Source organism: Sebastes umbrosus, chromosome 22 (genome assembly GCF_015220745.1).
Source record: "Sebastes umbrosus isolate fSebUmb1 chromosome 22, fSebUmb1.pri, whole genome shotgun sequence".
In the NCBI taxonomy this organism is placed as follows: domain Eukaryota; kingdom Metazoa; phylum Chordata; class Actinopteri; order Perciformes; family Sebastidae; genus Sebastes; species Sebastes umbrosus.
The window spans coordinates 3,915,823-3,934,560 of NC_051290.1; the positions used below are offsets into that span (position 1 = coordinate 3,915,823).

Consider the following 18,738-nt stretch of genomic DNA (forward strand, 5'->3'; position numbering starts at 1 on the left):
AGGAAAAAGTATATTTCCATTAATTGCATAAAGGAAATCATTTTTTCTACAATAAGTTTTTAGTTCAAGTTCACAACTTATAAAACAACTGATAATACTAATGTACATGCAGCTACTGCTACGATTACCTCTAGAGATTAGTTACCTTGATGTGACAGAAAGAACATCATGAAATAAAAGTCAGGACCAAATATTCTCAACAGTTTTCCATTTATTCCATATTTTTCTGTTGCAATTAATTAGTATTTAACTTTAGTTTCATTCATTAGTGGTTTAATACAACAGCGTGTACAGTGCTTCTGTCTCAGTAAAGATTTCTGCTTACAAAATACAAAACAAAGTGGCAGCAACAGCTGCAGCGTGAGGACTCTGGAAACAGACCGACTCAAACTAAACCAGCACGCCTGAATGAGACCGATCAGACAACTCGGTACTTCTACGAACTGAAATGGATCATCAATAGTTTTAATTTGATTTAATGTTAATCGAGTACATTTCTCTCTGCGTGTTTCTAATGTGCGTTTGTTATCAAAAGTGCATTGCATTAGCCAAAGGAAGCAAATTGAAAAAAAGATCTGGCTTTCCAGAGATGCTAAATTCTGAGCTACAGAACTTAATTTGACAAGAAATCATCTCTAATTTTTTTAAATTTCAAAACGTAAAAACATTTCAGGTTGTAAATTACGACCGAGCCGCTGATCAGTCATCATTTTGAGTCTGAAAACAAATGTTACTACAGACTACCACTTGGATAAAAGCAAATAACAGCGAATAGCATTATGATAGAGTGCTGCAGGGATGACGTACAGGAGCATCGCCATGGTTACCTCGACTGAAAAGTAAACAGGATTTGGATTATTGGGTTTTAGATTATTGCAGAAAATAAACTCTATGGAAAACAAACGTTTACGATACTCACACGTTTTGTTTCAATGCAGTCGGCAGAAGTAACAACTAACGTTTGCTAATAAATGAACTACGCCACGGTCGCATGAGCGCGAGCAAAGAACGTATATTGCCAAGAAGTGAAAGTCAATTGTTCGTTCTATCACAACGTCAGCGTCCAGCAGCAGAGCTACGCCACCGCCATTTTGGACTGAAAGCGACTACCGGACGCCAGTAAAACATCCGCCTACAAAGTGCCGTACAAAAATAAAACAATATTATTTCTATTCTATTGTCATCATTTTAATGTTTCTACCGAAATGGCCTGTGTTGAACAATACAAATATTATAAATATGCATACTATTATAACTATTTACTTACTTAATGATTTATTTATTAAACTTTTTTTGCCCCGCTGGAGATGAAACTCCGGGGTTTTTTGGACACCAGCCGCTGCCGCCATTTTGGACTGAAAACCTTTATTATATTTATAATATTTTATTGTTCAACACAGGCCATTTTGGTAGAAACATTAAAATTATGACAATAGAATAGAAATAATATTGTTTTATTTTTGTATCTACAGGCGTACGTTTTACTGCCGTCCGATAGTCGCTTTCAGTCCAAAATGGCTGAAGCGTAGCTCTGCTGCTGGACGCTGACGTTGCAATGTAACGAACGACTAACTTTCACTTCTTGGCGATATACGTTCTTTGCCGGAGGTGCTTAAATGCTAACTCATCTCCGTGTTTTAGGACTCATTCCTGCATCACTCTATTTATGTCGCAGAAAGTAACAGATAGTCTGTAACGGTTGAAAGCTCTAGAAGAAGCTAGAAAGTGGACTTTGAGTTAAGACTTTTCAGTAACGTTCAGTAAACTGTGTCCAGACTCCAAACACCGCAGCGTTGCCGCTTCATTGGCAGGAAAATAAACACAAAATACAGCAAAGGCACATTCAATACCGACGGCCCCGTTCCCTTCCTAATAACACCTAAAATAACAACTAAGGATGGATGGAAACAAAACAACACGCACACTTAAGTTTCACAGTGCCGGCATGCACGAGTGAACACAAACACACACGACGTGATGTCGCTCAGTAAATGGAGAGGAAGCGGAAGACTTAAATTCCCTTCTGACGCACACCGAATCCCTTTTATAAAGCGCTGTGATGAACACACAAACACACAACACATGAAACGCTGTAGTTTCCAAAATGCTATTATTGCACCCAAGTTCAAGAAAACAAAAAAAAAGCAACACAAAAAGCGAAGAGACCCACGTTAGTTAATAAAAATAATAATCTAGTGTAAATGTAATTATGTGCTTCAACTGAACAAACCTCTGTGTGTGTACAGGTAGCTACACACACACACACTGCTTGGCATATGGTTGTATGGAAGACGTAAAAGTGTGTGTGCTTGGCGTTAGTACAATGAATTCTATACAAATTAGTCTCTTTCTAGTCAACAAGGCAAACACAACTATACACGTTGCCAGGTTAGGGCGTTATCCCCCTCTTTAAGACCCACTTATTTATACATGTAGAGTAGAAAATGCTCCTCCCCCCACCACCATTCAAATATGATCAAGTTTTACTGAAAGCGGAGGAATGGGTTGCCATGTTTGGACAACATCCCCCCTTTTTAAATCCCCGAACACTCACAGGTGTTAAGAAGAGGGAATGCGGTTGCCAGATGGGAGCAGCGTGGCCCATTCAAGTGTTCGCAGGTTTTATATTAGAGAGGGCTTCACAGGGTTGCCATGTTGCGTGAATATCCCCCTTTATTAGATAATACTGGAGGAATCATAGAAATAGAATAGGAGTAGAATTGTTTTTGGACTGTTTTCCATGGTCATTTGACTAATATGAAAGAAAATGGCGATTGCTGTTAGTTGTTCTGGTGAAAACACGTCAGCAGAGGCGTAAAGTGAGGTCGCAGCTACGTTGATTTGAATGGGAACGTCCGTTCTACTCCTATTCTATTTCTATGGGAAGAACATTGTGTTCATTCGACTCTAATATCTAGTTTTTTTCCCCAGACCTGATCTTGATTTCAGTGCTTTTCTGGCTGCAGTATCATAACATCCTCTCTGATGTACATTCAATACGTTCTGTCATTGTGCCACGAGTGAGGGAGAGCGATGTGGAAGACATTAAAGGCCGTCTGCGACACTGGAGGAGAAATTAATATAAAGAAGATGAGAACAGATGGCTGAACCAGCTACTTAGATTTTAGGGAAGGGAAAGTGAAAGCTTGTTGTACGGTGAATCAATTCTCTGGAAACACGAGTTCTTACGGAAAACAGAGAACAGATTCTCGCACACAATTCCCATAAGATCATCTACCGTTACTCACAGCCAAGATTAAAACGCTCCCACCCTGTACACATGCAAACATGTTGAGAACATCCAGTAACTGATGCAACAAGTAGAGCAAGTTTCAATGTGGTTTTAACTACTTTTCCTCACTCTTCTTGCTCCTTGATAACGACATAGTTTCATGGACAAATGCCATCTTAATGTTAACGTCTTATGTTTCAGCTGGTTCCACATAATTATACTATAATTTGATCTACTCTCTTGTTCTCCACACGTCTTCGTCTTTAAGAACAAGATCTAAGATGAGGTTGGGGATATTTTTTCCTTTATGTCAACAAATTCGACAAACAGACCAATAAGATATTAGAGAGCTTCTTTCCCCTCAGCTAATGAGACTACTCTGTTTAGATCGATGGCAGGAAGTAACTAATAGGGCTGCTAACCTGTAGTGTTTCAGTCCGATAGATGAAGTGAAGTTAAAGGGATAGTCTGTGTGTTTTGAAGTGGGGTTGTATGAGGAACTTATCCATAGTCAGTGTTTTACCTACAGGAGGTGGTGGTCGGTGAGGCAGTAGCAAAACATCTTTTAGCAACCTAAAAAAAATCAATAGCTGTTAGCAGCCGGTAAGCAGCCCAGTCCTGCACGGAGCAGCTTTTTAGGTATGTATATTTCAGGCTTTTTAACGCATTTTAGACACCTTAAAAAAAATCAATATCCGTTAAAGTATACGCTATATTTAGGATATTTTCACCGCTTTATCAGCCTTTTTCCGATGGGGATCTGAAGCCGTTGTATCCATCTATGCTCTCCAAAGCCACCAGACTCCATTGAAAAAAACTGGAATTTTACCTCACAGAACACAGGAGTTGCTGATCTACTGCTGCCTCGATCAGTTAGTTTGTTTGTGCTATTGTGTGACTTTGGTGAATCATAAGTAACCCTTTAAAACACCAAAATCACACAATAACACAAACAAACTAACCGATAGAGGCAGCGGTAGATCAGCAGCTCCTGTGTTCTGAGAGGTAAAATTTCTGTTTTCTTCAATGGAGTCTGGTGGCTTTGGCGAGAGCATAGATAACGGCTTCAGTTCTCAGAAACATAGGACTGTATAGCTGTCTCACGGCAGGTAAACTCCATCTACTGTAGGTAATACACTGACTATGGAAAAGTACCTCATACAACCCCACTTCAAAACACCCGAACTATCCCTTTAAAGTGAAACCCGAGCTGTTTAATTACTTGTTGTGGCCGAGGCAGTTGTTATTCTTGGTTTAAATTAACCAATGAAATAAAAAAAAGTATGACCGTGTTATCCAAACGAGTTGGTCGCAGGTTTGAAGACAACCAATAGGAAGTGGCTGTGGTTGTTGGAAGTTCAGTGAAGTTAAGGTGCATAGATCAGCCAATTAGAGGTTGCAGGGTTGAATTCAGCTAATTGGGGATGGAGGCATCGGGCCTGCTGGCCAATCAGGTGGCTCGCTCTAGGTGTGGTGCTGTGCGATGAGGTTGCGTAGCTGTTTGACGATGGTGTCGATGAGCTTCTGTCTGTCTCTGTCCGTCTTCCTGAACTGGGCGAAGACGTTGTTCTTCCGGCTCGTCTCTTTCATCCTGGAGATGGAGAATAAAAGAAGGGATGGATGAAGGAACAGAGGAAAATTAAACAAAGATAAAGACGAAGAATAGTCTGTTTTAGTAGTTCACATTTTCTCTGTGTTTGAATGCTGTAAGTAGAACAATATGCACTGAGTAGTTCATCTGATGCATTCAGGAAAACACACACAAAGTGCATAATTGAACGAGCATGCTCAGCAGACACACACACACACACACATCCCTGCTAAACCTGTTAAAAAAAGAAAAAGACGTTTGTGTTTTAAAGGCTGGTTTGCTCAGTGTCACATGAGACTGTGTGTTTGTGTGTTTTGTCGCAGAACACTGGACTGTTACGGACCTCCAGGAAGTTCAGGGGCCCAGCAGACCAGACAAGCCCCAGCAGGGTGCTTCCTCCTGGGCACAGAGGGACCACCGGGCCGGGGCTCTCTGGTGCACTGGAGACAAAACGCTGACCCTGATTAAGTAAGGTCGACTGGACTGGACTGAACAATGGACTGGATCATACGACTCTGTGTGTGTGTGAGTACGGAGCTCTTATCTTTATTCAAGAGCGAGGTCTTTCAGTCTGAGAGCATGACTCATCGAGTTCAGATGTTGTAATGATTTCCCTCAAAACTCTGTTCTCTCACTCAAATAAGCCCTGCTTGGATTAGATCTGCTTCTGCACAAACTGTGTGCTTGCACTCTTTATTTATGTACTGTATATGCATAATGAGAAGTAATAAATATATCTAAACAGAGGTGTAAATGTGAATTCAACGAGTCATGCTCTCAAATTGAAAGACCGCGCTCTTCAATGAAGAGATAAAAGCTCCATATGTGAGAACGTTCACAGGACGTTATCCACAAACTAAGATTACAACTTTCTGTGTGTACTTGGTTGTGTAGTTTTTGTCCTTATCTCCACAGTAGCTCAAACTCTACGCTGATAAACATCAGTATCATCACAACGTTTGTGATGAGGATGTGCGTGCATTTAACCATGTAAATCCCTGAAGTGATATTAAACACACACCCAAAAAGATTATGTCTCTGTCCTGTATGTACACACTTTAGTAGTCGTCTAAGTAGTCTGTATACATGCCAGAATCCAACACTACACACACACACACACACACCAGAGACAATACTCACGGCTTAAATAACCTGTCAAAACATAATATAGAGGACAGACAGGAGATAGAAAGAGCAGTTGAGATGGAGGTAAAGATGGATGGAGCTCTCAAAAGTCACCTACTGATTTGATGTAGGACTGCACTTCACTTATTTTTCCATTAAAAGGTAATAGTTTAGACTTTGAAGAGAGCGTAGATAACGGCTTCAGTTCCCCCTCAGAAAGGGGCTGTCCGACAGAAAGATTAGGCGATGAAAATATTCTTAAAAATAGTGTAAACTTAAACTGATATTGATTTTTTTAAGGTGTCTAAAATGCGTTAAAAAGCTGCTGTGTGCAGGACTGGGCTGCTTACCGGCTGCTAACATCTAACATTAACTAGCTCTCATCCATTATGATGTGTTCAGGCTCTATTCAGTAAAAATGAGCAATACTGGGCGAAGGTAAATTCTAACGTTATCATGATGTGTTCATGTGTAATCTGGTAAAATGTAGTTTTTGGCGATTTCTTTGTTTAAAGGAGATGTTTTCACATTAATATAAAATGGATAATAGAGAAGAATGATGTTTAATTTCCTAACAAAAACCAGTATGTAAATGGTAATGAAGGATTGTGTGTTGAAGTACACAAGATTTATGGTTTTACTGTTGTTTTTTACTGTGGTATCAAGAATCATGGAATTTCACTGGTCTTGGTATCAACTATTGATAACTAATTGATTAACTATTAAATGTTAAAACGACTTACCGTACACATCTTGGCTCTAGCCAAGAGAGTTCGGGTTAGATGTCTAGACATAAGAGTGATATAAGGTCTTCGTCTAACTGAAATGTCTATGACAACTGTCCAAAACCCAAAGATATTCAGTTTACAATTATATAAAACAAAGAAAGGCTGGAAAGGCAGGAGTATGTTTGATAAAAAAAAATCAATAACTGATTATCAAAATTGCTTAAAATTAATGTTCTGTTGGTGTAATTGGTGATTTAACTGCTTCAGCTCCATTTGAATGGATTAAAAGAAGGAAATAAGGAGTCAAAGAAGGAAGGACAGATGAACCGGAATGATGAAAGACTGATAAAACAGTGGATGAATAAAGGAGTGCTTACTTCTCCAGCAGGGCCAGTGCAGTGTGTGGGTTGACTCTCAGGTATTTGCAGGTGGGTTTGCCGTAATCAGCCAGGTAGGTCGACCAGTCCCACTGGATGAACAGTTCCAGTAACTAGATAAAGACAAAGAGATAAACATTCATGAAAAGCTGTTGACTCCAGTTTTGGGGAGATTAATTTATCCGTTAATCAGTGAGAACGTAAACACATCATCCAGCAGATCGTTGGCTCCGACGGCCCACGCCAACACATGTTGAGTAAGATTTCCAGTTAAATTGCAGGAACATCTAGCAGCTGCAAAGCTAATAGATATCGTAGGAGATCTTAAACATTATGACAGAATCCGGCAGTTTGGTGAGTACAAAACCGCCTCGCTCAGACACCATCCTTACCATAATAATACTACTTTAGTAGCAACGGAAGTCAGACGGCGGCTAGCGGTACAACGGGTTTATACTCTGCAGCTCACGTTACTGCAGTTTCACAAGTGTGTCGGAGAACTACGGTGTTTTTTTCTAGTAGCAGAGAGTTGAAAAACACTCAACTTGGGTAAAACGCTTCCCTTCTGCGTTCTGCATTTAACAATAAACAAGTATTACATTTGTTTTTGTCATCTTTGTCCTATAAAACGCAACAATATACCTAACAATAGCTTAAAAATAAAGCTTATGAAGACATGCCACAGATTGAGACGCTACTTCCTGTTTACATCGTTGATTGCTTTTGATTGGCACTACAGATGTTTACTAGCAACCAATTTACACATTACTTAAAGGTTCCATATCGTGCTTATTTTCAGGTTCATACTTGTATTTTGTGTTTTTACTAGAACATGTTTACATGTGTTCAAAAAACACTTTATTTTCCTCATACTGTCTGCCTGAATATACCTGTATTCACCCTGTCTGAAACGCTCCGTTTTAGTGCATTTCAACGAAATTGCGTTGCTAGGCAACAGCTTGGGTCCATGTTTACTTCCTGTCAGCTGATGTCATTCACATTAACTGCAACAGGAAATAAACTGGGACACATTTAGAATGTTTACGTTTAAAACCGTGTAATGGTCTTTAATATATATTGTATATTTGTGACATCACAAATGGACAGAAATCCTAACGGCTTGTTTCAAATGCGCAATTCCTGAATACGGGCTGTGTGTGTATTTCTCCGTATATTGAGTTGTTTTGATAGTTTAAAAGTATTTATATAACACTTAAACCTGCTTTATAATATAAAAGACCTGAAAATCTCACTTTTTAACAATACGGGTCCTTTAAGTCTTTACTAGCTGAGACCTTCCTAGCTAAGTTTTAATGTTGCTAGGGCTGTCGCAATAACCGCAATATTGCTACTCACAAGCGCGGTATTTAATTTGTTTTTGTCATCTTTTGTCCTTTAAAAAAACAACAATAAAACTAATCATAGCCTCGCAATAAGGCTTATTTTATAGCACAAAAAAGAGGCACTAATAATGCGTATCGCACTATTGAGCGAGCCCACAGCCATAAACGTTGCAACCCAATTTAGTAAATCCCTGGAAACCAGCTAAGAGTTCCTAAGAACTCTGGAAAGAAGGATTTACAAAAAGGTGGTGCAACACAATCCTGATGTTTACGTTAACGCCATAATAAAAGACTTAACAGATCTCACAGAAAACCACTGCATTGCTCAATTTCTGGCTTTTTCTTTAACTGAACACATTCAGGTAAATAAACACATTATAAATACAACAGAGGAGAGAACGAGGGTGGAATGAAGGAAGGAGTCTGAAGAAAATGAAGAGGTGGAGTCTTCCTCGAAAATGGCCCACATTTTGAAACAGTTGCATAACCTGCTGCTGCCCTGCTGAACTCTACCTAACACACACATATAAACAGGCCCAGGCAGGCAAACCCGTAAGCCTGCAGACATACACACACTCTGTCCATCTCTGTCTGCAACACACGCACGCACGCACGCACGCACGCACGCACGCACGCACGCACGCACGCACACACACACACACACACACACACACACACACACATGCACACACACACACAAACACACACACACACACACACGAGCAGGGAGCCCCAGTGAACTCTGGGTAACACCAAACACACACGGATCCAGAGAGAGAAACCATATGTGAGCGAGGGATGAGAGAAGAGGAGGAGGAGGAGGAGAGGGAGAGCAAAACCACATGTGGGGGAGAAAATGAGAGAGAGAGTAGAGATGGAAAGAGACACAGATGGAGAGGAACGGATAACAGCGCAGACAGAGAGAGAGAGAGAGAGAGACGGGGTAAAGGAAGGGCAGACGGAGATGGATAGATAAGAGAGGGAGAGGAGAGGAGGATGAAGAAGAGAGTGTTGGGCGACGGAGGTGTAACCACCAACAGGAAGGAGGAGAAGGAGGACAGAAGATGTGGGTGACACGCTTTCAAAGTTTGGAGACACAAGAAGGAATGATGGGATTCAGGAAGGTGAAAGAGTTGAGTCCTTGTTGTCTGATCTAGATCTGATCTAGATCAGCTGTCTGACCTGCAGGACATTTGGTCGTTCAACAGGAAACAGAATGAGGTCTATTTACACTCCACCAACTGGGACGCAAGGATCTGTGGCACTTTAGAGCTGGGCAGACACTGTAGGCTTCTAGAAATGTGTACTTCCTACTACAACTAGATCTTTTGAGATGTAAAGCCATTTATGTGCTCACATTGTACCGTCCGATCGTCGGCTCCTGCGGGCCGTTCTGGCCGTTGACCGTTGTCAATAAAGATTGGTTTGAAAGCTCCGAGGCAGGTAAAGTTTGATAGCTAGCGGAGGTCTGTACGGGTCACAATGCTAACAAGGCACAAACATGCCGCCTTGATCATCTGTGCCATCCTGTCTGCTGAAACGTCTAAAGAAAGAGGCAGCAGCACAACGTTATATGGTCTTGCTGTGGCTAAGAAGACGTGGACAGTATGGCTTGTCCATGTTACTGAGACGTCATGATGACGTCACGGTGTTAGCTGGAGGCAAAGCAAAGGAAAGCCTGGAGGCTAACAATATCTTGCTATGTTGTTGGGTGCCAGTGAACGCAGCATACGCTCCTGTACGGATGAACTGGCGATAGCGCTGTGCTTTCCTACGCTGTGACAAAGAGTGTGTGGATGAAGCATTAAGTTGTTACTCATTTAGTTAACAACTTCAGATCCTGTATAAATCTTTTTAATGTTAATCCTGGCTGAAAGCTTTTGGACTAAACGACTGAATTGTATGATTTCAGGAGTAAAGAGGTCACGTCTTTTACCTGAGCCAACCTCATCAGAGCTGAAAACAGGAAGTGTCCTTTAAGAGTTATTAAAACCGATGTTTCCTCTAAATGTGGCTTTAGAGCGAGACTACAAGACGAACGGTTGATTTGGACTTCCTGATCTTTCCCTCCCTCCCTCCCTCCCTCCTTCTTCCCACACTCCCCTTCCTCCCTCTGGTCCTTTCACTTCTGTATTCACCTCTCGCTCTCCTTTGTCCCCGACTTCACCCTCCAACGGCCGAGGTTTGACCTGCTAATCTGCCCGTATAAACAAGCACAAACACACACGGGCTGCATGAAAACAGGCTGACACATATAAACAGGTACACACACAAATAACGGCGGTTACATAAAGACACAGATATCATCCGGCTGGGAGCTTAATGAGCTTCAGAGAGATGAGAACCTGTGAGAGGTAAATACAAGGTGGAGGCATGTCGGATAGAGATGGATGCTGGAGCAGACGGATTTAGAGGAAGTTAACACACACTCTTACACTCACATACACACACACACACACACACACACACTCATACACACAAAACACACTCATACACGCAAAAAACACATGCAGTCAGCAGGCGGATCATATTCAGCAACACACAGTCACTCAGAGACGAGCTGGTGACGGAGCGCTGACTTTACTTTTACTTGTTTTGACGGTAACGGAAAACAACACGCTCAACAAAAAGAGGAGAGGAAAGAAAAGAAGGTTGAGGATTGGAGGAAGAGAAGAAAGTTGAAGAGGAGAAAGAAAGTATGGGAGTGGAGGAGGAGAAGAGAGGAAACAAGGAAAGGAGTTGAGTACGAAAAAAGGGGATAGGAGGCAAGAGGAGACAAGAGGAGAAAAGAAACAAGTGAGGAGAAGAGGAGAGGTGAAGGTAGATGAAGGTGAAGTGAAGAGAAAAGAGGAGATGAAAGAAGAGAAGAGAAGTTGAGGATGAGAAGGTAGAAAGGAGAGGAGGAGAGGAGAGGAGGGAAAAAGGTGAAAGGAAAGGAGATGAGAGGACAGAAGGAAAGGAAGAGAGGAAAAATAAGGTAGAAGAGAAAGAGGAGAGGTGAAGAGTGATCGATGAGAGAAGACAAGATGAGCACAGAAAAGGAGGAGAGGAAAGACGAGGAAATTAAGAAGAGAGATGGAAGAAAAGGAGAAGAGTAGAGGAAACGAGGAGAGGAGATGGACAGAAAATATAACAAAGAGGAGAGAAAAGAGGAAGAGAATGAGAAGATGAGGGGAGGAGAAAGAGGGAAGAGGAGAGGAAACAATGAGAAGAGATGGACAGAAAAGATAAAGAGAGTAAAGAAGAGATAAGGAAAAAGAAGAGAGAAAGAGAAAAGGACAAGAGAGAGGGAAGGAGAAAAAACGGAAGAGGAGAGGTGATGAGATAAAGAAGAAAAGAGAGAGGGAGAAGAGAGGAGGAAAAGACACAAAAGAAGAAGAGAAAAGAGGAGACGAGGACAAGTGGAGGAGCGGAGGGAGTTGTGGGTGAACTTGAGGTCAGTAGGTAAGTTTGGTTGGAGGAGCGATGGAGAGGGTGAGAACAGGAGGAGGAGGAGGAGGAGGAGGAGGAGGAAGAGGAGGAAGAGGAGGAGGAGGAGGAGAGATAAGATAAAATGGAAAAGAGAAGAAGAATAAATAGAAAAGGGAGTGTTTCCAAAAAATGAGCCACACACGAGCCAGCAGGTCCTCCTGGAAACACACACACACACACACACACACACACACGCACACCTGACCCCCGATTCACCCTACACACACACACACACTCTCGGAGAGCGAAAGCTGCAGGTCTCTCTCGTCACCTCTCGCTGAACTTGTCTCTCCGTCTCGCTCCCCCCTCTCTCACCTCGCCATGACCTCCCCCGCCGCTATCGCTCCTGTCTCCTCACATACACACACTCACACACTCACACACTCACACACTCACACACTCACACACACACACACGCACACGCACACGCACACGCACACGCACACACACACACATTATTGCTTCCTCTTATTCTTCTTCTATGGTGGGGGGACGAGCAGAAAAACAAAGTGACGTGTTCGCTTCATATTTCTTGTTTGTTTTCTCTCATTTCTCCTCCGCTAATGGGCTCCCCTCTCTCTCTCTCTCCCTCCATCCCTCCCTCCTCCTCCCTACTTTCTTCCTCTCTCCCTCTTAACATTCGATCAACCTCTTTCATTCCTTCCTCTCCTCCGTCCTCCTCTCATTTTATTTATTTATTTATTTTCTCATCCTCAACTTTCCATTTCTCCATCACTCTTTTCTTTCCTTCCTCCACATTTCATCTCCTCCTTTCTCCCTCTCCCCCCTCTCCGTCTTTATTCTTTCCATCCCCGTTTCCACCTCTAGTTACACTCTCCCTCTCCTCCCTCCATCATTTACCTCCTCTTCCTCCCTCTCTTTCCTGTCTTTGCATCAGCTTCACTCATTCTTTATTCCTTTCACACTTTTTTATCCCTCGTCTTACATCTCTTCCTCCTCTCACCTCCTCTTCCTCCTCTCCGTTGTTTCTACTGCAATTCTCTCAGTCAACTTTTCTCATCTTTCTTTTATTTACTCCTCCTTTCCGTCCTTTCTTTCCCTCCTCATCTTCTCCTCACCTCTTTTTACTTTGCACTCCTCGTTCTGTCAATCAACTTTACTCCTTTTTCATCCCTCCTCTCCCTGTCTTACATCTCTTCCTCTCCTCCTCTCTCTCTCTCTCCTCTCTGTATTTATTCTTTCTATCCCTCCTTTCCACCTCTAGTTACACTCTCCTTAACCTTTCCGTCTCCTCCTCCTCCTCCTCACCTGATCTTCCTCCTCCTCTATATCCTCTCCCTTCTTTCTTTCTACTTCACTCAGTCTTTGCATCAGCTTTACTCATCCCTCTTTTACCTCCTCTTCCTCCTTTCTCTCCTCTCCGTTTTTTCTTTCTACCGCAAAGTCAACTTTTCTCAATCTTTCTTTCATTTACTCCCTTCTTTCCATCCTTTCTTTCCCTCTCGTTCTCCTCGTCTTCACCCCTCCTCCTCCGCCTTTCTCTCCTCACCCTTTGCACTCTCCTCATTCTGTCCATCAACTTCACTCCAGTTTCCTTCCCTCTAGTCTTCCTTTCTCCCCTAATTTCATACTCCTCCATCTATTCTCTTTTTTACCTCCTCCTTTCTCTCTCTCTCTCTCCTACCCCACATTTCCTTCTCTCTCTTTTTCAAAGTTATTCCTTCTTTTATCCATCTCTTGCTGCACTCCTCCCTACCTCTCTCTCTCCTCGTCCTCTCCATGTCAACTTGACTCCTTCCTCCCTTCTCTCCCTCTCTATCTGAACTCCTCTTCCTCCTCTCCATCTCAACTTTACATCTTCATCTCCCCCTCTGCATCCATACCTCCTCCTCCTCTCTCTTTCCTATATTTGCATTACTCCTTTTTTATTCCTCTTTCGTACTCCCTCTCTTTCTCTTTTACTTCTTATTCCTCCTTCAAACCTTTATTTACCCCTTCTTCGCCTCCTCCTCCTTTCTCTCCTCACCCCTTTTTACTTTTCACTCTCCTCATTCTGTCAATCAACTCTCCATCCATTATACTCATCCGATTCTCCTTCTTCTCTCTTCCTCCTCCGTTTTTCTTCCTCCTCTCCGTATCCTCTCCATGTCAACTTTACTCCTTCCTCCCTTTTTTTCCTCTCTTTCTGAACTCCTCTCCTCCTCCCTTCTTTCTCCTCTCCAACTCAGCTTCACTCCTTCATCTTTACCTCTGCGTCCATACCTCTTGCTTCCCTCTCCTCCTTCTCTTCCTCAATCTTTGCATCAGCTTTAGTACTTTTTTATCCCTCTTCTTCCTGTCTCTCTTCCTCCTCTCCTTCTTCTCCTCTTCCTCCTTTCTCTCCTCTCCATTTTTTCTTTCTACCGCAATTCTCTCAAAGTCAACTTTTTTCAATCTTTCTTTCAATCTTAATTTTAACATCCTTCTTTCCATCCTTCCCTTTCTTTCCCTCTAGTTCTCTTCTTCTCCTCTTCCTCCCCTCATCTTTCCATCCCTTCTTTCTACCCCTCTGCATCCATACCTCTTGCTCCCCTCTCCTCCTCCTCCTCCTCCTCTCTCAGTGTTTAGCAGACTTGTTAATGGTTATTCCGGCTGTGGGCAAGATTTATTTGTTTGGGACCGTCGGGGAATTACCGTGTTCCCATTCCTAATGGCCGAACGTCGGGGTCACCCAGAATCCATCATGTTTACACGCTCTGCACACACACAGTCGTGATGATGTAATATTTCTGCTATGAACACTGTGAACCAAAGACCGTTTCTCTTTGCAGGAGAAGAGGAGGAATTAAAACTCTTCTTCTTCACCTGCATACTTCTACATCCACTCCTTTCGCAGCTCTCTCAGCTGTCCATCTCCGTTTGACAGGCAAGAGGTCAAAGGTCACTAAAAGCAGGGAAAGTGGACTTTTATCAGGAAAAAGCAGTCGTTTTGGCACCCGTCAATCTCTGTGGTATCCATCCATTTATTTACTGCACTTTACTCCTGACTTTGTCCAGCCATGGTGGCATCACTGCTCATGAAAACACACCGTTTCTTTATCCTAAACAAAGATGTTGAAGCAAAATCCAAAAGAGAAACAAGCTGACAGCAAATAGAAAAGCTTTCAAGGCGACTGCATCGCTGCAAAGTCAACATGTCTCTCTCTCTGAAACTGGGAGCATTAGTCCCACAGCTTCCAGACCTTCAAGAGGTCACCCAAAAGTGCTTCTGACCGTGTGCTTTGACACCTGTCCACCATCAGTCATCTCTCCAATCAAGAGGTCAAAGGTCACCGCCGGCACACAAAGACCACGCTGACACCTGTCAATCACGTCTCTCCATCTGCTCTATGTTTAAGGTCAGAGAGAAACCAAACAACAGGAGGAGGAGGAGGATAAAGATGGAGCCTGTTGACACGTGTCCATCACGGCGGTTAAGAATTCACTAAAAGCAGAGAAAGTGGTTTTCACCTTTATCAGAAAACAACAACATGTCTCTGTCATCTCTGAACCTTTCAGTCTGCGCCAAGTTTCAGGGTTGAAAGGTCACGAAGGAGTTTTCTTATGGCCAAAAAAAAACAACATTATTTTGACGCCTGTCTGTCAATGTCATGATGATGTGCCACAGTTTTCTGGGACAAAGGTAACAAAAGGGACATTTCTATCAAATTGAGAAGATTATTTACCGCTACTACAAGAAAAATACAGCATTTTAAACTTAAATAAAATTCATGTGTTGTATTTAGGGCTGTCAATCCATTCAAATATTTAATCACGATTAATCACACATTTTTTTATCTGTTCAAAATGTACCTTAAAGGGAGATTTGTCAAGTATTTAATACTCTTATCAACATGGGAGTGGACAAATATGCTGCTTTATGTAAATGTATGTATATATTTATTATTGGAAATCAATTAACAACACAAAACAATGACAGATATTGTCCAGAAACCAAGTCATAGTCAAGTCAACACACTGACACACTGACAGCTGTTGTTGTCTGTTGGGCTGCAGTTTGCCATGTTATGATTTGAGCATATTCTTTTATGCTAAATGCAGTACCTGTGAGGGTTTCTGGGCAATATCTGTCATTGTTTTGTGTTGTTAACTGATTTCCAATAATACATATATACATACATTTGTATAAAGCAGCATATTTGCCCACTCCCATGTTGAAAAGAGTATTAAATACTTGACAAATCTCCCTTTAAGGTACATTTTGAACAGATAAAAAATGTGCAATTAAATATTTGAATCGATGGACAGCCCTAAATTCTACTCATCACAAACATCCCGTCCCATGTGAGAAAGCCCAGTTGGAAACAACTGTGGTTCATCTGACGGACAAAAAGGATTTTACACTTAACCCCAAGGTCAGCTCTTGACCTCTAAAAGCAAGAGGTTAAAGGTCAAATTCAGAGGTTATCAGGTAATGCTGACCAACTACTGGTTCTCACGATTCCTGCCTCCACTTGTACTTCAGCTCCAACAAACAAACTTTCTCCTTCATCTCCAGTTTCTTCTCTGTATTCTAACAACACATTGAGTTCCTCCATTAGTTCTTCTGACTACAACACACAACCTTGTACCCTGCAGCTTGAACAGTATCACTCCATCTGGAACTATGAATGGAATGAAGTAAGCTTGGATGTTATCGCGTCGCAACAGGGAATTCATTTTTCTTTCTCACTGGAGGGCCAAGAATTAAATTAAAACCAAAAGCGTGTATCTTTGTACATCTGCCTGCAGCCTCGTTTCATACGACCGCAGCACGCCGCTGCCAGCGACCACAACACAGCACAACCTCAGCTGTGATGCTCCTTCAGTGTACGTACAGTACAGCGCTTTATTAATCCACCGTGGGGCCGCCGCTCGTCGTGTGCAGGGTAATAAAACACAGAGAGGAGAAGATAAAATCATGATGCTTTATCGCTCTCTGTAGGGAACTTATCATTTGTGTTGTTCCCCCACACGGAGAGGTCAGAGGTCGGATAAAGAACAGCGCCACTGGAGCTTGCTCAAGAGCACTTAAGCTGTACAGGAGCTTTCTGGATCTGTTATTTAGAGAGATAAAACTACAGCCAAAAGCTGGTACATTTTAGGATTTGGTTGGTGAATTTTGATACGATATTGAGCCAATCAATATCACCGCAGGGGGAAATTCCTTCATCGCGACAGCCCTAGATACAACCCTTTATTAACAATTGTGGTATTAACCAATCCCCATTACATACTGTTTTTTAATCACTGTAAGAAATAACAAAACTAGAAGTGCACTCGGAGAGCGCAGACCTCCTAAGATGGTATAAAAACAAATATGTCTCCGCTTACTTTCACATGACCCCTGTGGACAGAGGTTGTATTGTTTTGCAACTTGTAAAATGGGTCAAATTTGCTCCGGTTGTGCCTATTTCAGGATTCTCTCGGGGACGGCATCTCCCAAGCATATTAAAGTGGGAGAATTTTTTTCAGTTCTGTTTGAACCTGTTACATCTAACTATAAAGAGAGAAATCGAATGTGGTGCAATTCAACCAAACGGTGGCGGTATAACAATAAACTTTACATTGTGAACCTTATTTCAAGTCTCATTTCGATGCAAAGATTTGTTAATTAGCAGGAATGGGGATCCCGGACGAGCCCCCATTTGTTACAGCCCGGCTCTTAGGTTGCAACAAAAATGGGAGTGGAGACGAGGTCGATGCAAAAGTAACAACGTTTTATATTTAATCAGCGCTACACCGGGCCCAGGTGTAGCTCATCATCTGATGATGACCCCGCCTCGATCAGAGCCTGCAAGAAACAAAAGAGACCAGCAAGCCAACACACACCTGGTGGTGGGGAGGGGTCGTCACAATAATCATAATAATATTAACTATAGATTTTTTTTATCACGCTGGTATCGGATCGGTAAACCGTATTGGCTGATACTGCAAGTTCAGGTATTTGAATCGGTGTCGGGAAGGAAAAAATGGTATCGGAACAACTCCACCATTGATTAATCATTGATTTTAATCAATGAATAATCGTGATGTCAATATTGAGCAAAATAATCGTGATTATCATTTTGGCCATAATCGTGCAGCCCTACAATATCGTGAGTTTGGGTATCGGAAGAGATGAAGTGATATCTCAGTGCATCCCTAGTTACTTTCAGACGGTTCCGCGGCACCATAAAGTCTCCGTACACCGTATAAAAAAGTGACCAAATGCTATTTGGAAAGAGTGAATGAATTGACATCCTCCCTGAACTCTGAGCTACCTTCCTTACATAACTAACTTGTTCTCTTTCTTCTGCTTTCTCTCTTACTTTGTTCCTCTCTCTCTCTCCTCTCCCCCATCACTTTGCTCCGTCTCTCACCTCCTCCCCTCCTCCTCCCCTCCTCCTCCTCCTCTTCCTCCTCCCTCTCTCTTCCTCAGCAGCGACAGAAAAGTTGTGCGACCGCTTAAAAAAAGTGACAGGGCTGAAATGGAATGGAAAAGGAGAGAAGAGTGCTGGTGGTTCAACCAGGGGTCTCTGCTGTCAATTAGACACTACGCAGATGGAGAGAGGGCGAAGCGAGAGACATAGACAGACAGAGACGGAGTGGGAGAGAGAGAGAGAGAGAGAGAGAACGAGAGGAGGTAAATGAGAGGGAAAGAGAGAAAACTCAAAAAGAATGATTGGGGAAATATTACAGGACTGCAGGAGAAAAAGGGAAAGGAGGGAGCGAAGGAGGTCAGGCGGAGGGTAACTAGATGTTACGGAGGAGGAAGAAGAAGGAGGGAGACGATAAACGAGTGCAGGCTAAAGTCAGAGGGGCCTGCTGGGAGCAGCTCTGAGCGCTGATAAAGCAAATAAAGACAGAATACTCCAAAACAAACAGGGCTGGAAGAACAGCGGCTTTTAGC

General features: G+C 42.4%; 1 protein-coding gene across 5 annotated transcripts in view; it reads right to left on the reverse strand.

The window, feature by feature from the left end:
• Positions 1-4,307: 4,307 nt before the first annotated feature.
• The window catches only part of exoc6b (exocyst complex component 6B), a 97,330-nt gene continuing 82,899 nt past the window's right edge, over positions 4,308-18,738 (reverse strand). For 3 of the 5 annotated variants that reach the window (XR_005205151.1, XM_037758020.1, XM_037758022.1), the window contains 2 exons: positions 7,054-7,166; positions 4,308-4,823 (listed from right to left, as the gene is read on the reverse strand). Coding sequence is in view for 4 of the 5 variants with exons in the window: in XM_037758020.1 (XP_037613948.1) it covers positions 4,697-4,823; positions 7,054-7,166 (240 nt within the window). In the remaining variant the exon portion in view is untranslated. Of the gene's footprint in view, positions 4,824-5,963; positions 5,976-7,053; positions 7,167-18,738 lie in introns of all 5 variants that reach the window. The other 2 variants (XM_037758019.1, XM_037758021.1) reach the window with 1 other exon arrangement.